This window comes from Hyperolius riggenbachi, chromosome 1 (genome assembly GCF_040937935.1).
Source record: "Hyperolius riggenbachi isolate aHypRig1 chromosome 1, aHypRig1.pri, whole genome shotgun sequence".
Classification (NCBI taxonomy): domain Eukaryota; kingdom Metazoa; phylum Chordata; class Amphibia; order Anura; family Hyperoliidae; genus Hyperolius; species Hyperolius riggenbachi.
This window is the reverse complement of record NC_090646.1, coordinates 139,989,090-140,013,238: the sequence shown is the minus strand read 5'-3', so window position 1 is coordinate 140,013,238 and position 24,149 is coordinate 139,989,090. Positions and strand designations below refer to the sequence as shown.

General features: G+C 42.7%; 2 protein-coding genes across 4 annotated transcripts in view; one reads left to right on the top strand and one right to left on the bottom strand.

The window, feature by feature from the left end:
• Window positions 1–9,713, top strand: part of MTMR7 (myotubularin related protein 7) — a 65,480-nt gene extending 55,767 nt beyond the window's left edge. Inside the window, exons 13-15 of one of the 2 annotated variants that reach the window (XM_068278632.1) lie at window positions 4,298–4,424; window positions 4,809–4,908; window positions 6,963–7,023. In XM_068278632.1, coding sequence (XP_068134733.1) covers window positions 4,298–4,424; window positions 4,809–4,868 — 187 coding nt within the window. In that variant the 3' untranslated portion in view covers window positions 4,869–4,908; window positions 6,963–7,023. Of the gene's footprint in view, window positions 1–4,297; window positions 4,425–4,808; window positions 4,909–6,962 lie in introns of both variants that reach the window. The other variant, XM_068278631.1, reaches the window with a different exon arrangement.
• Window positions 9,714–13,889: 4,176 nt separating this feature from the next.
• Window positions 13,890–24,149, bottom strand: part of VPS37A (VPS37A subunit of ESCRT-I) — a 67,425-nt gene continuing 57,165 nt past the window's right edge. For both annotated transcript variants that reach the window (XM_068278625.1, XM_068278626.1), the window contains exons 11-12: window positions 17,575–17,655; window positions 13,890–14,151 (exon numbers count right to left, since the gene is read on the bottom strand). In XM_068278625.1, the coding sequence (XP_068134726.1) occupies window positions 17,575–17,655 (81 nt within the window). In that variant the 3' untranslated portion in view covers window positions 13,890–14,151. The remainder of the gene's footprint in view (window positions 14,152–17,574; window positions 17,656–24,149) is intronic.

Here is a 24,149-nt window from a genome sequence, read left to right as displayed (position 1 = left end):
TCGCCACCAATTAGGCTTTCTTTAGGTGGGACATTATGCCAAGAATTATTTTTTTCTAAATGTGTTTTAATGGGAAAATAGGAAAAATGTGGGGAAAAAAATAATTATTTTTCAGTTTTCGGCCATTATAGTTTTTAAATAATGCATGCTACTGTAATTAAAACCCATGAAACGTATTTGCCCTTTTGTCCCGGTTATAAAACCATTTAAATTATGTCCCTATCACAATGTTTGGCGCCAATATTTTATTTGGAAATAAAGGTGCATTTTTTTCAGTTTTGCGTCCATCCCTAATTACAAGCCCATAGTTTATAAAGTAACAGTGTTATACCCTCTTGACATAAATATTTAAAAAGTTCAGTCCCTAAGGTAACTATTTATGTATTTTTTTTAATTGTAAATTTTTTAATTTTTTTTTAATTACAAAAAAAAAAAAAATGGGGAGTGTGGGAGGTAATGAGTTAATTTTGTGTAAAAGTCATTTATTTGTATGTGAAAAATGTGTAGGGTGTAGTTTACTATTTGGCCACAAGATGGCCACAGTAACTTTTTGTTTTAATGCGACCTCCAAGCTTCCTTCCGGAAGCTTGGAGGAAGAATAAGGAGGCTGGACACGTGAGTTTTTTCTCACAATGATCCCGCTGCCCATAGGAGAGCAGCTGATCATTGCAGGGCTTAGATCAACGAACGGGAATGGATTTTCCCGTTCATTGATCTCTGGGCGAGCGGGCGGCGGCGGTTTTACTAGCGGCGGGCGGCGTGTTTACGAGCGGGAGCGCGGGCAGCGTCGGGAACGCGGAAAGTACGTGTTTCTCCGTCCCTGGTTTTTAAAGGATGGAAAAAGGGGCGGAGAAATACGTACGCGCGGGGGTAAAGTGGTTAAATATCGTCAGCCTCATACCAATATAAAAAGTTGTTGTCCTTATTCAAGCCATTGTCCACAGCTTTGAACCAATTTATAAATGTTGTGTCTGCTATTAATCGATCATTTGACATTTTGAAGCCACCCTTCAGGGCAGTGACACGAAGATCATACATGCTGTGTCCGTTGGACCGAAAGTGTGTAGCCTCAACAAAATGGAACATCACCCTGCCGACAAAAAAGATGTAGGACCTGCAGACACATTTACTCCACTGACAGGTTAACGATACCAGGTTCACAACAGGAGTTGTTAAAAGCAAATAAACTTACTCAATGAGACTCCTCCATTTCGTGCCAATGAAAATGAAATCTTTATTCACTCAGCTGAGGACCCTTTTATATACCAGCATTTATTAAAGGAGAAACAGGCTAGCTGCAGCCCGGCTAGTCACAAAAGGGTGGAGACTTCCTTCACCTGCTGATCTTTATACCCCAGTTAACATGCTAATATATTCCTCCCTCCAAACAGTCTGTAATCCCATAAGTCCAATGAGCAATGTCCAGTTTCTTCTTTTGGGTGGGTCTGTTCTTCCTCTGTGTCCCTCATGAATAAATGAAAGTCAACAGGAAGAAGGAAAGAAATCCTCTGACATCAGTTCCTTGTCTCATGTCCTTCAAAATCACCCATACTTTCAGAGAACTGGTTTTAGGCTGTTCTTTTCAACTCACTGCCCCGTGCTTGGTACAGAATGACACTGAGGGGGGAGGGAAGGTGCTGTGGAAAAACATGAGACTGCGCACAGTGAATAGTTCAGGAAGAATACATAACATATATGTGATATCGTGATAATTCTCTGGTTAACAATAATACTATTACTTTAAAGTGTCACTCTAACACACTAATCTGATTCTGTGCATGTGGTCCTTATAGTCACATGAAGATATAAAGGGTATAAAGGATATACATAAAGATTAACAGATTAATTATAAAATTCTTTCCACAGAGTACAGAGTACAAGGCACATTTTACTGTGGTTCCACCAATCTGGTATATCTGATCATGTGTGCTAAATGCCCCAATGTTATGTACGTGGGAGAAACTGGACAAACTCTGCGCAAACGTATGAATGGACACAGGCACACTATTAACGATACCGAATCTGAACTCCCAGTTGCTACACACTTTCGGTCCAACGGATGCAGCATGTATGATCTTCGTGTCACTGCCCTGAAGGGTGGCTTCAAAGCGTCAAATGATCGATTAATAGCAGAAACAAAATTTATAAATTGGCTCAAAGCTGTGGACAAGGGCTTGAATAAGTACAAAAACTTGTTATATTGGTATGAGGCTGACGATATTTAAACTCTCTCAGCCTATATACCGTAGCTGAACTTGTGAACTCAGAATTTACGATACCTCTGTGTCAGTCCAACTCCCAGGTCTGTGAGCATGGAGTAAACAGAGGATCCTTATCTCAGCTAACAACTTCTCGCCCCATTTGGATGTTCTGTTTCACTTGAGGCATCTTAATGACATGTATTTATGCTTGAAAAAAATCTGTTTTCCCTTTTGATGGTGCATGTATAAAGCTGTCTGTACCACCAGCCTGCAAACTAACAGGATGTAAGCCCGACGAAGGCTGTAAGGCCGAAAGCTTGTTTATTCTTATTCATTTTTAGTTAGCCAATAAATGGTGTCATCCTGATTTAAAACTTCTTGCTTTTACTGATGGCTAACACGGTACAATACCCTACTGCTATTATTAATAAATCTGAAACCTCTTCAAAAGTTGTCACTGCAGGCACTCCACTTAACACCCCCACTGTTGTGTGGTATGTTCCAGGCATGGGTTGCACTTTGTTACCCAATAGCAGGCAGTCTTTATAAAATCCAGGCTTGGCCGGCAGGATCAGTTGTGTTCTCTGACTCAGGAGAATGTTTAAAGGGACTCCGAGCAGTGCAGAAACTATGGCAAGATGCACATCATTTTAAAGCTCTCTTTCTCCTCTTTCCAATGATATATAAACCGCCACCCTAGTTTTCGCTATTTTCGCGATTGAAATTGCCGCGGCCGCGATTTCAATCGCGAAAATAGAGAAAACTAAAAGGCGTAGGGCGATGATTTAGGTGTCGCCAGAAGAAGAGAAAGAGAGCTTTAAAATGATATCCATCTTTCCACAGTTACTTATATTACACAGGGCGACTTTTTCCTAAAGTCAGCAGCTCCATTCTGCTGAATGGAGCTGCTGACACTGGGGAAAGTGTCGTCCTGTGTAATACAAGTAACTATGGAAAGATGGATATCATTTTAAAGCTCTCTTTCTCCTCTTTCTGGCGACACCTAAATCGTCGCCCTGCGCCTTTTAGTTTTCTCTATTTTCGTGAATGAAATCGCGGCCGCGGCAATTTCAATCGCGAAAATAGCGAAAACTAAAAGGCGTAGGGCGGCGGTTTATATATCATTGGAAAGAGGAGAAAGAGAGCTTTAAAATGATGTGCATCTTTCCATAGTTTCTGCACTGCTCGGAGTCCCTTTAAGTACCTGGACAATTTCACACTTTTTGTAACTGTGTTTCCATCCCCTACAAAATGTGGGCAGAACATATTTGGGATAAAACAAATATCTGAATATTTGTACAGTGGCACAAATAACGCCAGCATGGCTGCAAGCAAAGCCTAGCTACACTTAAACTCGCGGCCCGCGGGCCATTTGCGGCCCTCGATACAATATTTTGTGGCCCTCGCAGGCAAAAGCTTCCTTATAGTTCGCCTCAGTGCACCCAAGTAATCTGCCGCATCCCCGCTGCTAAACGAGGGCTGCAGAGCCCCCAAATCGCCCGGGGGTCAATCCGCCAGCTTTTCCTGGAAGGGGCAGAGCTTTCAGCTTCAGCTCTGCCCCTCCTAACGTCAATCGCGCACGGATCGCCGCTTCTCCCCGCCCCTCTCTGTGAAGGAAGAGTGAGAGGGGCGGGCAGAGGCGGCGATGCGCCGCGATTGGGAAATTCTTTATGCGGCCCAGCCTCATCCTGACTTTGTCTCCTGCGGCCCCCAGGTAAATTGAGTTTGAGACCACTTCTGTATTATTTAAAGCAGATATAGACGTGCAGATGGATCGGGGAGATGTGACAACGAACGATCATTCACTGATCCGTCTGCAGTTTAGAATTGGAAGTTAATGGGCATTTGAACGATTACTTGTTCAGTGACCTGTCATGACAGTTGTTCAGTTCGAAGGATAGTCGCGGGTAGTTGTGCGTTGGTAAACATCTTAATGAACTTTCGTTAAACGATGTTACACGATTGTTTACAAAAACAATTGTTGCAAAAAATTGCATTGAGGGTTCTGAACTTTAGTCTGAAAATGCCTCCAATTCTCCATAACCCTCCCTTCCCCAACCCATGGTTAAATATTGTCCGTTTGCTGAATTTTCCAGGTTTTGGAGAGGTCTTTACAATCGCTTTGAGAAAAGCATTCACCCCCGACAGTCAGTGACGGACTTTCTCCAGGCGGTGAAGGAAGAGACTCAGCAGCTTGAAGAAGAGCTGGATGTCATGGAAAAGGTATTGCTTAATGTAATTACTGGCAGGCAGTGAAGGTGTCCTTAGACAGCTTGTTGGGCATTTAGGTACAGATTACGTGAAGTTGTTAGATTAGTTGCATATAGCCATTACTCAGCAATTAACTTCAGTGGATGGGCTGTGCATGTGGTGATTGGTTGTTTTCAGCTATCATGTAACTAAATTGCTGATGCTAAAGGCGCTGACTGACAGCAGTCCAACAAATAGGGAGTACTGGTTAGGGTTATAGTTAGTAGGCATAGATTAGAAAGGTTGGGGGGAGGTTAGTATCACTAGTTGGATGTCAGGAAGTAAGCTTGTTGGGTTAAAAGAAAACCTGGGGTGGGGCAAAAGCTGGCCAGCATCATTGTTTAAATCATTTTTTAGGGAATATATTTATTAAGAATAAAAGCCTTGCTGAAAATCCCCTATGACGAGATGGACTAGTCCAAAACCTGTCACTTCTGTCAGATTTCTACTACCTACTGTAAGTAACAAAAACATAGGAGAAAAGTAATTTATGGCTCATTTTACTCTGGAAAAAACGTACTTATTTATGTTTGCACATATTTCAAATTTTACTATTTTTTTCGCTATAGTACCCCTTTAACCACTTGAGGACCCACCCTTTACCCCCCCTTAAGGACCAGCGCTGGTTTGATTGATCTGTGCTGGGTGGGCTCTGCAGCCCCCAGCACAGATCAGGGTGCAGGCAGGGAGATCAGATTGCCCCCCTTTTTTCCCCCCTATGGGGATGATGTGCTGGGGGGGTCTGATCTCTCCTGCCTGCTGTGGGTGGCGGGGGGGGGGGCACCTCAAAGCCCCCCTCCGCGGCGAAATTCCCCCCTCCCTCTCCTACCTGCTGCCTCCCCCGGTGATCGTCGCTGCACAGGACGGCTATCCGTCCTGTGCAGCCAGTGACGGGACGTCCCCTGTCACATGGCGGCGATCCCCGGCCGCTGATTGGCCGGGGATCGCCGATCTGCCTTACGGCGCTGCTGCGCAGCAGCGCCGTACAAATGTAAACAAAGCGGATTATTTCCGCTTGTGTTTACATCTAGCCTGCGAGCCGCCATCGGCGGCCCGCAGGCTATTCACGGAGCCCCCCGCCGTGATTTGACAGGAAGCAGCCGCTCGTACGAGCGGCTGCTTCCTGATTAATTAGGCTGCAGCTGGCGACGCAGTACTGCGTCGCTGGTCCTGCAGCTGCCACTTTGCCGACGCACGTTATGAGTGTGCGGTCGGCAAGTGGTTAAGGGTAAAGTTATCGATGAAAATACAGGAAGTGCTAACAATAAGTTCACTTGTCTGTTTTCACAATGAAGTTTTGAATGATATAATATTTCATTATCACAATCGTTTTCTAAGAACACATATGACCTCTGCCTAGTCCATCTTTTTTTGAAACATGCTTTCTGGCATATGTTCAATTGGGCGTTGCACCTCACCACAATCAGATGATGTAAACCAGGCTGCAGCAGCCCCTCCCACAGATTTCAAAAATCTGTGTCTGGCAATTGGCTTCAGGGTGGGTTCACACCGTCTTCTCCTATGTGTCTTGTCTAAATGCCTTTTTGCATGCTTGCAGAAAAGCATTAAGGGCTTGTTCACACTGCAAGAGCTTTTTAAGCGCTAGTGATTTATAAAAGCTTTTGCTAAGGCACACACACATAGGATAACATTAGCAAGAGCTTTTAAAATCACAAAGCACTTAGAAAAGCTCTTGTAGTGTAAACAAGCCCTTAGTGACTTTCAAAAGCTTTTATCATCTTCGCTACATGTTGCTTCCAGGATCGCCTAAGCAGCGAGCAGATGATGTTAAAAATATTGAAAAAATATAGCATTTGCACGAATGGCTGTAAACTACAAGCGCTGTGGCCAACATTTCCAGGCTGGGAAACATCTGTGTGAACCGGCCCTAGCGGGATTGTCACCATAAAAATCTAATTTCAACAGCAACTGGTCTGAGTGTATTAAGTGATAAAGATGCAAACCCTGCATTCAAAACTTTCAAAAGTTTTTCTGCTGCTATGGTTTGGAGTTATCAAATACCTTAGGAGCACTGGCCCCCTAATGGCCATTGCCATTCAGTTGCATGTTGGGGGTTCTTTTTGTCTATAATATATTCCTCCTCTTCCCTTTATTTCTCTGCCTAGCTGAAACATAATCCTCTGCTCACTTGTGTTTACAAGCAAGGCTGAGGTGACTCAGCAATTGGAGGATGAAAGAAAAAAAAAAAGATAAAGGAAGAAATGACATCAGTATTTAGCCTAAACTGTGGGCAAAAGACATGGCCCCCACCAGGAACAGAATTCTCTTAATTTACTATATAACATTCACTGAACTCAAAATGTGGACAGTACAATACATGTGTTATATACTGTAAGTAGATCAAGTATTTACTTATATATGTGTGTTTTTTCCTGGCATAGTATGGCTAATCCTCCTGCTTTAATTAGACATTTGTTTATAAAATGATTTCGTGTACACTAAGAAGCTAAATTGGATCAAAATATGTCACCATTTTGATTCCTCCAACAGAGACTGGCAAAACTGGAGACCCGTCAAACTAATGAGGTCAACAAGAAGATGAGTGACCAGCAGAAAACCAGCACGTTCCAGATGTGCATCACCAAGACCTCTCCAGTCAATACTCCCCAGGATTACAGCAACAACCTGAAACTGTTCCCATCTCGCAGCCCTTCCCAGGGTGAGGAGGACTCTGCCCTCATTCTAACTCAGGATCACTTGAAAAGCTCAGATCCCGACCTGTCTGCCAACAGCGACCAGGAGTCTGGGGTGGAGGACTTAAGCTGCAAGTCTCCTAGTGGTGGGGACTCTTTACCTAGTGAGGACAGTGGAAAGGACCCTGATTCAGATGAAGCAGTGTTTCTGAATGCTTAAATATCTGCAAGACCTTCATTTTATTTTATTCAATATTTATCTTAATTTATGGGGAGCTGTGCAATGTTCGGGGACAACGTGCTAAAAAAAGAATCTAATATCCAGAATGTGACATGCAGTGGATAAGACATGACCATGCTGGTGGGATATGTTGTGCACAAGCACTTTGGGGTACTCATCTGTCTGAAGACTAGAACACCCCTGTGACATACATTGTTGTAGTATAAAGTTACTCTATGCTGGCTTGTTCATATTAATCTCCAAGAATAGTTACACATGTAAGTCTATTTAACAATGTAATCCCTACCATGGTCATTTGTCCATCATCGGCTATCATTCATAAAACATTCCTGCATGCGGAAATGCTGAAAAAAGCTGACTTTACCGACCACTTAGCAAAATGTGAATTCATAAAAGCTGTTTCCGCATGAAAAGCTGACATTCCCGAGCAGAATGGTAAATTACCGCCTTGTGCTGTGATTATCTAAACACGTCACTAAAAGTCCATTCATAAAGATAAGAGCAGGCGGCATTGGGGCGGAGAATCCCGCTTGCTTTGAAGAGGCGATAACCATGTGGATAATAGCAATGTTAATGGAAACAGACCTCCCAGGCAGCAGCAGTGAGAGCAGAACAAAAAAGACTTTCAAGAATACCGAAACTGTGTTTAACCTCTTGGGTACCTGGTTTCAGATATATTTTACATCAGAAAGCCTGCATGTTTGACATTTGACGTTCTTCTAAGCTGTGGCAATTAAATAGATTGTTTAGAAAGACTATTACACAGATTAAGCGCAGATTCAGGGCAAACCGAGGCAGTTAAAAAACAAATGCACATCTAATGGGAAGTTGGGGCTGCCTCTTGATTGTAACGCTGTCTCTGCACAGAGAAATGTAACAACTCAGCCAGCTTTCTCCTGTTACCGCAAGCCTTAGTTTGGGAAAATACTGAACTTCTATCGCAAGTGTAAACATTATGAATTAGCACACAGAAGTATAAAATACCGAATGTGGCATTTTCCTGACAAGATTTGTTTCACCGAACACACTTTTATGAATGATAGCCTTAGTCTAGGGCTATTTTTTTTCTCTCTTAGGGGGAAGACAATTAACTTATCAGTATGTTTTTATGTATAAACTCCATGCAGATAGTGATTTGAGTCAGGAACCCAACGCAGCAAGGCGAGAGTGCTATTCACTACGCCACTATCCCCTATACCAAAATGTAACACGCACATTTTTTTTTTATGTAATGTATTTAAAAGGGGATTGTATGAAAATGAATTATGGTGGCAGTATTTCATCAGTGTGGTTCAATTTCAAAGGTGGGTACATGAGACAATCTACAAGCTGCAGAACGAAGCAATGAAGACCAATCCTCATTGCTGCTTTTTACTTTTGCCAGGTGTTCTACTGTAACCCAAAATATAAATGAAAAGCAAAAAAAAAAAAATCTGCTTTCAACATTTTAAAACGAAAATGTACTGAAATAAAGTTGTAATATATTTCTTGGCAGTATGGTTTCCCAGCACATATTATACATCATTATGTTGAAATAATGTATGTCATAGACTATTCAATACCTTATCTGAATAGCTTTTGGCACAGCTAATTCTTTAATTTTTTAACTAGATGTCTTCTTTATGCAGTTTGTTTTTGCGTTATTGACTGGCGTGTCAGCTAGGATTTACTGCAATTGAAGACAGTTTTCTCGGCTCAGTCATATCCAAGAGCTGAATGAGCCAGATGTATTTCTATCTAGAAAGAAGCTGGGAGTAAACCTCTTACTTGCTACACATTTCTTCCGTTGCTTGAATAGCATCCCAGTCATTCTTTTTCATCTGACCTTGCTTGCTAGACCTTCTATGGTCAGTAGATGAATCCTTCCAGACAAAGGTGAGGTAATGTCCTTAAAAGGGAACCTAAACAGAGGGATATGTATGTAAACAATACCAGTTGCCTGGCAGTCATGCTGACCTCTGGCTGAATCACACACCTGAAACAAGCATGCAGCTAATCCAGTCTAACTTCAGTCAGAGCACCTGATCTGCATGCTTGTTCAAAGGCTGTGGTTAAAAGTATTAGAGACACAGGATCAGCAGGAGAGTCAGGCAACTGGTATTATTTTAAAAGGAAAAATCCATATCCTTCTCAGTTTAGGTTCCCTTAGGCTGCTTGCACACCAAGACGTTACAGGCGCACGTTAGTGCGCCTGTAACGCTCCCCCAACGCACAGCAATGTAACACAAGTGGGCTGTTCACACAGCCCACGTTGCGTTACATGTAACGCTGCACGTTCTGTGCAAAGTGCAGCATGCTACGGCGTTGGAGCGGCTATAGCCGCGTTAGACTGTTTGCACATGCGCAGTGGGGGGCGGAGGAGGCGGGGAGAGCCAGCTACAGTAGCCGCGCACATGGCTACTTAATATTCACTGCACTGGCGGGCGCTGATTGGCCGGCGGGACCACGTGATGCGGAGTGTCTCGCTCCGCATCACGTGGTCCCGCTGGCCAATCAGCGCCACTCTGGGAGATATTATGGGCATCGAGCAGCCTAACGCGGCTCACTCTACCGTCGGCTTTTGCAGCACCATACGTTGTGTTAGGTGCACGTTATGCGACCTTAACGTGCCACCTAACACAACGTCTTGGTGTGCAAGAAGCCTTAAAGTATCAGAATCTCTTAGGTCAAGAGGACCTTTGATTTCCTCAGAACCTGTAATTGTTAGCTGTTGTTATTTTCCCAACACCAATGTAGTGAGATAAGAAATCAGCCATGATATGCCACATATACATCCAGAGGCCTGGTTTACAGCTGCAGTGTGTAGGGCTGGAGATTGTGTAACTCATTCCAACAAGAATTTGCACAACTCAATTAAGAACAGGGCATGGCAAAAATTAGCCAAAAAAAAGGGCAGAGGAGTGCTAATTTTTTTCACCTGCTCTACCCACATATCTCTGCACCAACCAGAGTGGAATTATAAGGGTAAAGAGTTTAAAAAATAAACACACCTGACACATAGCAAAGACTTCTTTTAAATGATTGCACAATCTACAGTAATTACATGTCCCCATAGTTGTATCTTTGGGGATCTTCCTAAAACCCTGATTGAAGAAATAAGGATTAATGGATCATTTGAAAGCCCCCAGTGGAAGATTTTAGGGATGACTTTTCCGGTGCTCTCCATAGGGATTTTGAAGACATGCATTAGTCTGTTCAAATCTTGTAGAGCCTAACCATGTCAGACCATGTAGGTTGGTATTGTTCAACATGCATTGTGAATGTTGAACAACTGAATTAGCCAGTAATCTGTGTGCAGTGGTAGGAAATTGTAATGCTGCAAGCTTTATAACACCTGCAATTGCATTGGGTCCCTGGACTTTCATTTATGAGCCACTGAATGGCCATTTTTCCCAACATGTGTAAGCATAGCATCTCAGAGAAAAAGAGATACAGCAAGAGGTGCTGTAAGGAGCAGTAGGCAAGAGTGTAAACAAGGAAGAAGATGCTGTTTTTTTTTTTGTTTTTTTTTTGACCCGGCACTCAGAAACTCCATGATTTTCTTCCCCTGTCCACAGTCCCTAATACTCCATGTAACTATATGTAGAAATTCTAAATTAATATTTTGAAAAATTAACCATAAAAAAAATCCACAGTTGATTTTGATAGCGGCAGGAGAAAAAAACTCTTCAGAAAATGTTACTTCTAGAATTGGCTTTCTGTGAAAGGTCAAAGTGGCCCTTACAGGTTCAACAAACGTGGGCTTTTCTGTTTAATAGAGGGACTAGGGGCAGGTTTTTGTTGCATTTGGTTCTATGAAGCTGTGATTGGCTTAATAGGTATCAGAAATGTGTGTCTATATGTTTAGCCCCTACACTTCAAACTGCATCATGTGAAGCTGCAATCTGAAGATATGAATAAAGTGTGTGCTTTCATGGCTGCTGTAACATCTTTTCCAATGAAGATATACTTCCACTAATGTAGTTTTAGGTTTGGTCCTTTGAAGATTAATCACAGGGGACTTTGTATTCCACTTGTACAATTTACCTGGGTGCTGTAAACTTGAATCCATGCATGACAAGAAAAGAGCTGAAGATCCCTACAATCATTTCCTCTAAGTGCTTCCAACCCAGGGTTCCAGACCTTTTATATATATATGTAATATAAGAACTGTTGTGTGTGGTGGCCTAGCGTGTAGATCACAATATCACAGACATGAGCTAGTTATGGTGAAGTAATGTTCAGTGTTCTATATAAATCTACAATTTGTTGTCTCATATTGCTGATGCCTGTTAAGTTTGCCTGCAGTACATACAAACGGGTGTTCTTGCCATTCGGAATGTTTACTTGAGCTGCTCTTAATTTATTTCATAACTGCATGGAGTATCATATAACCACAATGAAGTTAGCCAATTCCTATCTTTGCTGCTGTAACCAACTCCCTACTGTTTTTATCTGGCTAAATATCTGTATATAATGTAAAATCTTTATGATGCCAGTATCAAGAAATGTTAATGCTTTGCCATGCGAAAGTCGGCAGTAGACTTCAAGACTGTCAGGAAATCAGAGCGGCCATTTTGTTTAATTTCCTAAGTAAGAAAGGACAATGATGGCTGTCTTTTCTTTAGGCAGTATGGGTTAAGTTGTACAATTGATCTTGTCTATTTATTGTTTTTTTTTCTGTTAATCTGTAAAAAGAATGTTGAGAGCTATTTTTTTATTTTAAATTTTGTTTGCTTTTTTTTTTTTCATTTATTTGAGTAAATTAATTTTGTGTTCAGATAGTGCAGAAAATCAGCTGGCAAGCAATATTTATCAATTTTATTGTGACTATAATAAAGTAAAAACTGTAGATTAATCTGTAATGTGTAATTAAAATATTTTTTTAAACTCATTTAAATTGTTAGCATTTATTATGCCTCTCAGTCAAGCAAATGAACACACTAATAAAGTGAGTGGAAAGCCAAAAAGAAGTCACTTTCCTATGGAAAAGCTCAGCTCTAGATCCTGCAGAGCCTTCCCTGTCCTCTCTTGCTCGCCCAATTGGTCTAATACACAACTGTGAGCCTCTGGAGGTTTCGGAAGCACTCGTGTCCTCAAGTGCTTCCGAAGCGGCAAATTAAATGGGGGTGACGGCACTGTAACTAGGGGTACAAGAGAGGACAGGGAAAGTTCTATATGATCCAGAGCCTTCCCTCTCCATAGTTAAGTATCTAACATTTTTGAGCTTTACATTCACTTTAAGGAAACCGGTGGGCCTCACTGAAACTAATAAATTCTAATGGCCAATCAGATTTCAACATGTACAGTACGTAAAAAACATAAGTGTGAGAAGGAAGACCGCTTTTGTTTCAGATGTGGGGCTGGCAGTGAGCAAAGCACTGACACAATCCTCAAAAACACCAGAAAGTGAACCAGCTCTAAGCTACACATGCCGTAAATCCCTTCATTTTGTCTGCTACTACTGCCTCCTTTTTACCGTTCCTAATTTTAGAAATGAAAGTTTTTCTTCAGTATATAAGTTTCCTTAGAAGAAATCTCCTGTTTCTTTGAAACTTTCCAAGATTTCTCTATAGCTGGTAAGTGTGTTATTTCATATTGGAAAGTTCCAGTGTGCAGAAATAGAGCATGAACCACTGCCAGTGAAAAAGCTTCAAGCATTGAAGTTAGTCATCATGAAGTTCCTGTAGGGGAAACCAGCATATGATGCAAACACTAAGTGATAAGTGGCCATCATATTTTGTGAAGTTCTCATTAGATTTGTACACAGTGTGTATCAATTACCGGTATAGGCTGATCAGCAAAACAAGACAAATAACATTTATATTGCGCTTTTCTACTGGCGGACTCAAAACGCCAGGGCAGCCACTAGGGCATGTTCAGTAGGTAGTAGCAGTGTTGGAGTCTTGCCCAAGGACTCCTCACTGAATAGGGGCAGGCTTATTGAACAGGAAGAGCTGAGATTCGAACCTAGCACGCCTGTGTCGGAGGCAGAGTCCATAACCATTACACTGGTAGAATGGTCTGATCTTTTATTAGACAATGAGCTCCATGCACTAAGCTTTCCTTTGGACCCTCCAAACATTTCTACAAATATCATCATGACTGAATACTGTGGAAATTAGCTAAACCAGCAGATAACTAATGTGCTCTAGGTATGGTGGCTACTCTATTTTGGGTGGATTAACCACTCTATTTCCTCCAGAAAAAGACATTACTGAACAGACTGTGCAGTGTGAAGGAGGATTAATATCAAGGGGGGGGGGCATATTAGCAAGGACTGTCTTTGCAGGTGAAGCTGACTATAACTTGGAAACCTCTAAAGCACTGCAGCTGTCCCACCACCCAACCAGTTAGCAGCTGAAGCATAAAGCTGAAAAGGTCTTCCACATACTCAAAGAATGTATGTCAATGAGTTGCAAGTAATTGTGAGCGGATGCAGATTAATACAAATATTCTATGCAAAATGGATCAATTGAATCTCACCAAGGTGGAATCTGATTGGTCCATAAATTTGCATCTTATTGTAAACACTGTATATGTTAGAAAAGATGGGAAGAGAAGTTCACAAGAAATATTTAATATAAATCATTCCAACATGGGTGACAGAAAGTAAAAAATATATTAGCATTATAATTACAGAAGATACATGGGCATGTGAAATTAAATGATGGGTTAAGTTGTACAAAAACAAACCCTACCAAATAGTCTATCAACAGAATATAATACAATCAAGTAAGGTTAGTTTCCACCTTCCATTTGTAAGTACAAAACTGTGCTTTCTGGGACTCCAATGTCTTCTCTACAGTCACTCTATTCAAACTATCTGCAGGAAAGAGAAGAGAAAATGCATCATTACTACGCCCTGTATCCAGTCTACTCATGGGGCAGACCTACACAAGAAGTTTCCAGTCATTTCTACATTGAAAATCATCAAATTTATTCTGGTATCTTCATGGCAATTTTTCGCATTTAAAAAAAAACAAAAAAACCTACTACTACGGTACAGTGATTTTTATCTTCCAGTCTTGTTCCTCCCTGCTTAGTGTGTCTTTTAGTGTTTATGAATCTTTATAAAAAAAGGTAAAAGAAAAAGTGACTACTTCACTGCTGTGTTAAAAGAATCCAATTCCTCTCTCAGCTGAGAAATAAACTGGATGGGGCCGCAACCCCCATTCTCCTGGGATTAAGGGCTGGAACCCACAGGAGCACTTTTGGCAGCACTGCGATACGCTAGCAGTTTGCCAAAACGCTGGGCTAATGTTAATGGATGGGGCAACTTCCACAGGAGCGTTTGCGTTTCTCAGAAACGCAAACGCAGGACGTGCAGCATTTTGGGAGCGTTAGCGCTTCAATGTAAGGTATTGAACCGCTAGCGGAAACGCTCAGCAAAACCTAAACTGAGCGGTTTTGCTAGCGTTTTGCGGTTCAGCACACTAACAAAATGAAAAATAATTCACAGGACCAATCAGGATAAAAACGCAAAACACAAAACGCTAGGCACCCGCTGGGGAAAAAAATACAATGTTGCAAAACACGACCAAAAACGCGCATGAATCCACTTGCAAACCGCTCAGACAAAACGCTAGCGGTTGCGTTTTGCGTTTGCGGTTTTCAGTGGGTTCCAGGCCTAAAAGCGGAATTCCAGGTAACCCAGCCTCCAGAAAAAAGGGTAAGCAAATAAGTACGGTAAATACAATTGCAGCTATCACAATTCATGAAATCCAGAGTTAGTGTTCTTAACACCAACTTTAACCATTTCCCAACCGCCCATAGGCAGCAGAAAGTAGTTGTACCCTGTAAAGCAGGTCATTTTAAAAACATCTGGTTTGCAGTGAAAAGCGCAAAAAATAGATTTTAACCACTTGATGACTGAGGGTTTTTCCCCTTGTGGACTAGAGCAATTTTCACCTGTCAGCGCTTATCCCTTTCTTTCGCCAATAACTTCATCACTACTAATCAAAGCTAAATGATATATATCTTTCTCACCACCAATTAGGCTTTCTTGGGGAGGTACAGTATGCCAAGAATTATTTTATCCTAAATGCATTTTAACATGAATAAGAAAAACAATTTAAAAAATGAATTTTTTAGTTTTTGGCCATTATAATGTTAAAATAAAACGTTCTACTGTGGATAAAAGCCACACATTTTAGTTGCACGTTTGTCCTGGTTATTGCAACGTTTAAAAAGTTTCCCTAGTACAATGTTTGGCCCCAAGTTTGGGTACTATGGGAGGGAAATTATAAAAGTCAGTGTGGGGATTTTTATTAAATAAAAATGAATTTTGGTGTAATATACTATTCGGCCACAAGCACGTGAATCGGAAGTAATGCGTAGCAGTGTAACAATAGGAAGATACAATGAATGCCGGCGTCTCGTAGACGCTGGTATTCATTGAATCGGGGACTTAGATTTATGAATGGGAACTGCGGTCCCATTCATTAACCTCCCCTCTAAGCAGCGGTAACGGCGGTGTGCGCGGGCGAACGGGAGCGAGCATCGGCTGCACGCCGCTGCAGACTTGTGTGCAGCAAGTAGTTAAAATGTCCATTTTACAGGAACTGGTTAAATTACACTGGATTTCCACTTTAACCTCTTGAGAACCGCAGGCTTAAACCCCCCTAGTGAGCAGGCAATTTTTTACAATTCAGCACACTGCAGCTTTAACAGCTCACTACAGAGCCATACAACTTGGCACACAAATTAATTTTACTTCCTTTTCTTGCCACCAACAGAGCTTTTTGTTGGTGCCATCTGATTGCTGCAGCAACGTTTTTTTTATTTGATTTCAATTTTTAAAAAATGTTATCAGTATGATCGCCTCTTATAGGCATCAGCCTATGAGAAGGCAATCATCTTGTGAGCCATTCAAAGGGACAGCTCAATGACAGAGCTGTCCCTCGTGCAGCACTGCAGGAGATCACAGCGCTTTACATAGAAATAACAGCTCCTTCTTCCTAACAGCCTGCTAGCTGCGATCGCAGCTAGGAGGCTGATCACGGAGCATGCGTGCGAGCGTTCCCTGCTAATCTGCGCCCCCAGGACTTGATGCCAATTGGCGTTAGGCAGCCATGGGGGAGCCACACTGCGGCCGCCAATCAGCGTTAGGCGGCCGCAGAGTGGTTAAGGAACTACAGGATGAAGCCAGGCAAGTAATTTGAATTATTTTTTTTTCAAAAAGTACAGAGATGCAGTGCATGAAACGTGCATTGCCCAGCAATGAACAATCACTTGCAATAAAAATAAAAAAAAAATCATGGGAGGCTTAAAACTTAGCTTCTATGTGGAAATTTGTGTGTTTTTACATGTGAATACGCATGCGTAAGCGTCTTTTTCCCATTGCCATTCATTACTGTTGACTTCTGCATGCGAAAACGCGTACACATAAACTGCACTGAAAATGCACTGAGGCGGTTGGTTTTTTTTCGCCCGTGGGGGAAGAAAATGTCTCCTGTAATGGAAACCGTCCCAGTGAAATACATTGCTATGCAAATCTGCAAAATTAGTGGGAACGGGCCCTTACATTTGTATGGAGGTTCTAGGTTTCCATATCTTGTGGGGCCAGAGTAACAAATGCCCAAGAACACTTGAGGGCAAAGTAAAGAATCATTAAGAGCGGTATTCGTATTTTCCTTCCTTATATTTACATAAGTAGTTGTGGAAATCAGTAAGGGGTGCTTATGTACCTCGTGTTCAATTTTGGGTATAAAATTGGATATCTGTGGGCCGACCTATAAAAAGGCAGCTTCTGCCACAAGTCCTTCTCAAATAACATTACACCACCCCCTGCCATGGGTTGTTTGGCTGTCGTGAGATTAAAGGAACACTATCAAACCAAGTGTTCTAAAATGATTATGTACAAATAACGTCTAAGTAGCTATGTAAGCATTTTCCTACTATTCATATTAGAGGCAAAAGCTTTAATTCATTGTGTGTAGATTTTAGCTACATTTGGAATGTCATTTGCAGAGGTATGAATCGGAGCAATTTTGGGCACCCGGAGTCGGAGTCATTGATTTCATAAACTGAGGAGTCTAAGTCGGATGATTTTTGTAAAAATATAAACTGCCCTGTTAAGTATTAGACTAAGGAGTCGGAGCCATTTTGGGTACCCGGAGTTGGAGTCGGAGTCGTGGTTTCGGAAATTGAGGAGTCGGAAGATTTTTGTACCGACTCCACATCCCTGGTTAACACTCACAAGCAGTATTCCATATCTTTACATGAGAGGTGATGGTTATCTTATTACCTATAATGGTGCATGATATTGGCTTTGCAGTGATATGGACTGTTGAAGCTTTTCTTCTTTGGCTCTTCTACTGTGGCAGCACTGTCAGAGTAAAACAACAATCAACTATACATTGCTTAGGCAAATGTAAATATATCACATAGTATCAAACATTTTATATACATTCAACATCAGATCAGCAAATGAGATTGCGTTTAGTTCACACAGCTGCCAGGTCAAGGAAGATATAGGTTTATAGTAACAACAAAAATGGAAATAGTACATCCCTGTATTTAACTGTGCATATACAGAGCACAAATTCCTAGGAAGCACTGTGTCACATGACAACTCAATGTACACCTGTAGAAAAGTCTTGTGCAGCTGGTGTTGCTGTAAAAGGCATATTTATATTGGGAAATATGACAGTCATGGACAGCCACTTTTACAATAAAATTCAGCTATGGAAGAAGTATTTTACTCCTATACACAAATACTGAGTGTGTAAAGGTGGAGCTGCAGACCCAAGGCACATATGTTGGCTGAAAGATGCAGCTGTATTGTCCTGTAGCCTGGACAGTCCTGTATGGCTTGCACTGTGCCTATGCTGAGATGCTGGTGCACAACTCCAACAGAAAATACATTGCTTTTTAACCACTTGAGGACCTAGGGCTTTCTACCCCTTAAGGACCGGCCACTTTTTTTCCATTCAGACCACTGCAGCTTTCACGGTTTATTGCTCGCTCATACAACCTACCACCTAAATGAATTTTGGCTCCTTTTCTTGTCACTAATAAAGCTTTCTTTTGGTACTATTTGATTGCTCCTGCGATTTTTACTTTTTATTATATTCAGCAAAAAAGACATGAATTTTGGCAAAAAAATGATTTTTTTAACTTTCTGTGCTGACAGTTTTCAAATAAAGTAAAATTTCTGTATACATGCAGCGCGAAAAATGTGGACAAACATGTTTTTGATAAAAAAAAAACCCATTCAGTGTATATTTATTGGTTTGGGTAAAAGTTATAGCGTTTACAAACTATGGTGCAAAAAGTGAATTTTCCCATTTTCAAGCATCTCTGACTTTTCTGACCCTCTGTCATGTTTCATGAAGGGCTAGAATTCCAGGATAGTATAAATACCCCCCAAATGACCCCATTTTGGAAAGAAGACATCCCAAAGTATTCACTGAGAGGCATAGTGAGTTCATAGAAGATATTATTTTTTGTCACAAGTAAGCGGAAAATGACACTTTGTGAAAAAAAAAAAAAAAGTTTCCATTTCTTCTAACTTGCGACAAAAAAAAATGAAATCTGCCACGGACTCACCATGCCCCTCTCTGAATACCTTGAAGGGTCTACTTTCCAAAATGGGGTCATTTGTGGGGTGTGTTTACTGTCCTGACATTTTGGGGGGTGCTAAATTGTAAGCACCCCTGTAAAGCCTAAAGGTGCTCATTGGACTTTGGACCCCTTAGCGCAGTTAGGCTGCAAAAAAGTGCCACACATGTGGTATTGCCGTACTCAGGAGAAGTAGTATAATGTGTTTTGGGGTGTATTTTTTACACATACCCATGCTGGGTGGGAGAAATATCTCTGTAAATGACAATTTGTTAATTTTTTTTACACAAAATTGTCCATTTACAGAGATCTTTCTCCCACTCAGCATGGGTATGTGTAAAAATACACCACAAAACACATTATACTACTTCTCCTGAGTACGGCGATACCACATGTGTGGCACTTTTTTGCACCCTAACTGCGCTAAAGGGCCCAAAGTCCAATGAGTACCTTTAGAATTTCACAGGTCATTTTGAGAAATTTCGTTTCAAGACTACTCCTCACGGTTTAGGGCCCCTAAAATGCCAGGGCAGTATAGGAACCCCACAAATGACCCCATTTTAGAAAGAAGACACCCCAAGGTATTCCGTTAGGAGTATGGTGAGTTCATAGAAGATTTTATTTTTTGTCAAAAGTTAGCGGAAAATGACACTTTGTGAAAAAACACAATTAAAATCAATTTCCGCTAACTTTTGACAAAAAAAATCTTCTATGAACTCACCATACTCCTAACGGAATACCTTGGGGTGTCTTCTTTCTAAAATGGGGTCATTTGTGGGGTTCCTATACTGCCCTGGCATTTTAGGGGCCCTAAACCGTGAGGAGTAGTCTTGAAACGAAATTTCTCAAAATGACCTGTGAAATTCTAAAGGTACTCATTGGACTTTGGGCCCTTTAGCGCAGTTAGGGTGCAAAAAAGTGCCACACATGTGGTATCGCCATACTCGGTAGAAGTAGTACAATGTGTTTTGGGGTGTATTTTTACACATACCCATGCTGGGTGGGAGAAATACCTCTGTAAATGGACAATTGTGTGTAAAAAAAATCAAAAGATTGTCATTTACAGAGGTATTTCTCCCACCCAGCATGGGTATGTGTAAAAATACACCCCAAAACACATTATACTACTTCTCCCGAGTACGGCGATACCACATGTGTGGCACTTTTTTGCACCCTAACTGCACTAAGGGGCCCAAAGTCCAATGAGTACCTTTAGGATTTCACAGGTCATTTTTGTTTCAAGACTACTCCTCACGGTTTAGGGCCCCTAAAATGCCAGGGTAGTATAGGAACCCCACTAATGACCCCATTTTAGAAAGAAGACACCCCAAGGTATTCCGTTAGGAGTATGGTGAGTTCATAGAAGTTTTTATTTTTTTGTCACAAGTTAGCGGAAATTGATTTTAATAGTTTTTTTCCACAAAGTGTCATTTTCCGCTAACTTGTGACAAAAAATAAAATCTTCTATGAACTCACCATACTCCGTACGGAATACCTTTGGGTGTCTTCTTTCTAGAATGGGGTCATTTGTGGGGTTCCTATACTGCCCTGGCATTTTAGGGGCCCTAAACCGTGAGGAGTAGTCTTGAAACCAAATGTCGCAAAATGACCTGTGAAATCCTAAAGGTACTCATTGGACTTTGGGCCCCTTAGCGTACTTAGGGTGTAAAAAAGTGCCACAAATGTGGTACCGCCGTACTCAGGAGAAGTAGTATAATGCGTTTTGGGGTGTATTTTTACACATACCCATGCTAAGTGGGAGAAATATCTCTGTAAATGACAATTGTTTGATTTTTTTACACACAATTGTCCATTTACATAGAAATTTCTCCCATCCAGCATGGGTATGTGTAAAAATACACCCCAAAACACATTATACTACTTTTCCTGAGTACGGCGGTACCACATGTGTGACAATTTTTTGCAGCCTAGGTGCGCTAAGGGGCCCAACGTCCTATTCACAGGTCATTTTGAAGCATTTGTTTTCTAGACTACTCCTCGCGGTTTAGGGCCCCTAAAATGCCAGGGCAGTATAGGAACCCCACAAGTGACCCCATTTTAGAAAGAAGACACCCCAAGGTATTCCGTTAGGTGTATGGCGAGTTCATAGAAGATTTTATTTTTTGTCACAAGTTAGTGAAAAATGACACTTTGTGAAAAAAAACCAATAAAAATTAATTTCCGCTAACTTTTGACAAAAAATAAAATCTTCTATGAACTCGTCATACACCTAACAGAATACCTTGGGGTGTCTTTTTTTCTAAAATGGGGTCACTTGTGGGGTTCCTATACCGCCCTGGCATTTTACAGGCCCAAAACCGTGAGTAGTCTGGAAACCAAATGTCTCAAAATGACTGTTCAGGGGTATAAGCATCTGCAAATTTTGATGACAGGTGGTCTATGAGGGGGCGAATTTTGTGGAACCGGTCATAAGCAGGGTGGCCTTTTAGATGACAGGTTGTATTGGGCCTGATCTGATGGATAGGAGTGCTAGGGGGGTGACAGGAGGTGATTGATGGGTGTCTCGGGGTGGTTAGAGGGGAAAATAGATGCAATCAATGCACTGGGGAGGTGATCGGAAGGGGGTCTGAGGGGGATCTGAGGGTTTGGCCGAGTGATCAGGAGCCCACACGGGGCAAATTGGGGCCTGATCTGATGGGTAGGTGTGCTAGGGGGTGACAGGAGGTGATTGATGGGTGTCTCAAGGTGTGATTAGAGGGGGGAATAGATGCAAGCAATGCACTGGCGAGGTGATCAGGGCTGGGGTCTGAGGGCATTCTGAGGGTGTGGGCGGGTGATTGAGTGCCCTAGGGGCAGATAGGGGTCTAATCTGATAGGTAGCAGTGACAGGGGGTGATTGATGGGTAATTAGTGGGTGTTTAGGGTAGAGAATAGATGGAAACACTGCGCTTGGGTGGTGATCTGATGTCGGATCTGCGGGCGATCTATTGGTGTGGGTGAGTGATCAGTTTGCCCGCAAGGGGCAGGTTAGGGGCTGATTGATGGGTGGCAGTGACAGCGGGTGATTGATGGGTGGCAGTGACAGGGGGTGATTGATGGGTGGCAGTGACAGGGGGTGATTGATGGGTGATTGATAGGTGATTGACAGGTAATCAGTGGGTTATTACAGGGGAGAACAGGTGTAAATATTGCACTGGCGAATTGATAAGGGGGGGTCTGAGGGCAATCTGAGCGTGTAGGCGGGCGATTGGGTGCCCGCAAGGGGCAGATTAGGGTCTGATCTGATGGGTAACAGTGACAAATGGTGATAGGTGGTGATAGGGGGTGATTGATGGGTAATTAGTGGGTGTTTAGAGGAGAGAATAGATGTAAACGCTGCGCTTGGGTGGTGATCTGATGTCGGATCTGCGGGCGATCTATTGGTGTGGGTGGGTGATCAGATTGCCCGCAAGGGGCAGGTTAGGGGCTGATTGTTGGGTGGCAGTGACAGGGGGTGATTGATGGGTGATAGGTGATTGGCAGGTTATTGACAGGTGATCAGTGGGTTATTACAGGGAAGGACAGATGTAATTAATGCACTGGCGAATTGATAAGGGGGGGGGGGGGGATCTGAGGGCAATCTGAGCGTGTGGGCGGGTGATTGGGTGCCCGCAAGGGGCAGATTAGGGTCTGATCTGATAGGTAACAGTGACAGGTGGTGATAGGGGGTGATTGATGGGTGATTGATGGGTAATTAGTGGGTGTTTAGAGAAGATAACAGATGTAAACAATACATTTGGGAGGTAATCTGACGGCGGGTTTGCGGGCGATCTAATGGTGTGGGTGGGTGATCAGATTGCCCGCAAGGGGCAGGTTAGGGGCTGATTGATGGGTGGCAGTGACAGGGGGTGACAGGGGGTGATTGATGGGTGATAGGTGATTGGCAGGTGATTGACAGGTGATCAGTGGGTTATTACAGGGAAGAACAGATGTAATTAATGCACTGGTGAATTGATAAGGGGGGGTCAGAGGGCAATCTGAGCGTGTGGGCGGGTGATTGGGTGCCCGCAAGGGGCAGATTAGGGTCTGATCTGATAGGTAAAAGTGACAGGTGGTGATAGGGGGTGATTGATGGGTAATTAGTGGGTGTTTAGATGAGAGAATAGATGTAAACAATGGATTTGGGAGGTGATCTGATGTCAGATCTGCGGGCGATCTATTGGTGTGGGGGGGTGATCAGATTGCCCGCAAGGGGCAGGTTAGGGGCTGGCTGATGGGTGGCAGTGACAGGGGGTGATTGACGGGTGATTGATGGGTGATTGACAGGTGATTGACAGGTGATCAGCGGGATAGATGCATACAGTAAACAGGGGGGGGTGGTCTGGGGGGGGGGGGGGTCTGGGGAGAATCTGAGGGGTGGGGGGTGATCAGGAGGGGGCAGGGAGCAGGGTGGGGGATAAAAAAAAAAAATAGCGTTGACAGATAGTGACAGGGAGTGATTGATGGGTGATTAGGGGGGTGATTGGGTGCAAACAGGGGTCTGGGGGGTGGGCAGGGGAGGTCTGATGGGTGCTGTGGGCGATCTGGGGCAGGGGGGGGAGAAATCAGTGTGCTTTGGTGCAGACTAGGGTGGCTGCAGCCTGCCCTGGTGGTCCCTCGGACACTGGGACCACCAGGGCAGGAGGCAGCCTGTATAATACACTTTGTAAACATTACAAAGTGTATTATACACTTTGTATGCGGCGATCGCAGGGTTAACATCCCGCCGGCGCTTCCGTATAGCCGGCGGGATGTTGCGGCGGGTGAGCGGCGCCAGGCGGAGGCGGAGGATCGCGTCACGGATGACGCGATCGCTCCGCCCATGCCCATACAAGGACCGCCGCCAATTGTCAATACGGCGGTCCTTGCGGCGTCCACTTCCCGGCCGCCAATTGTACATACGGCGGTCGGGAAGTGGTTAAAAGCAGGAAGAATACCAATGTAAGTAATCTATGAAGGCAGCTTTAATTTCTGTAGTCAGAGGTCAGGCACAGAAGAGCAGATAATCTGGAATCTGACAAAATATTGACTGTGTTCAATAACAGTCACATGACATTTCATGTGATATTGCTCAGCACTGTGCTAGTGAGTAGCATAAGCGCCTCTTCCTGTGCAGTTTTCATGGATGCATTTAATAGAACATTGTTTAACTACTTAAAGAGAAACTCCAACCTAGAATTGAACTTTATCCCAATCAGTAGCGGATACTCCCTTTTACATGAGAAATATAATCATTTTCACAAACAAACCATCAGGGGGCGCTGTATGACTGATTTTGTG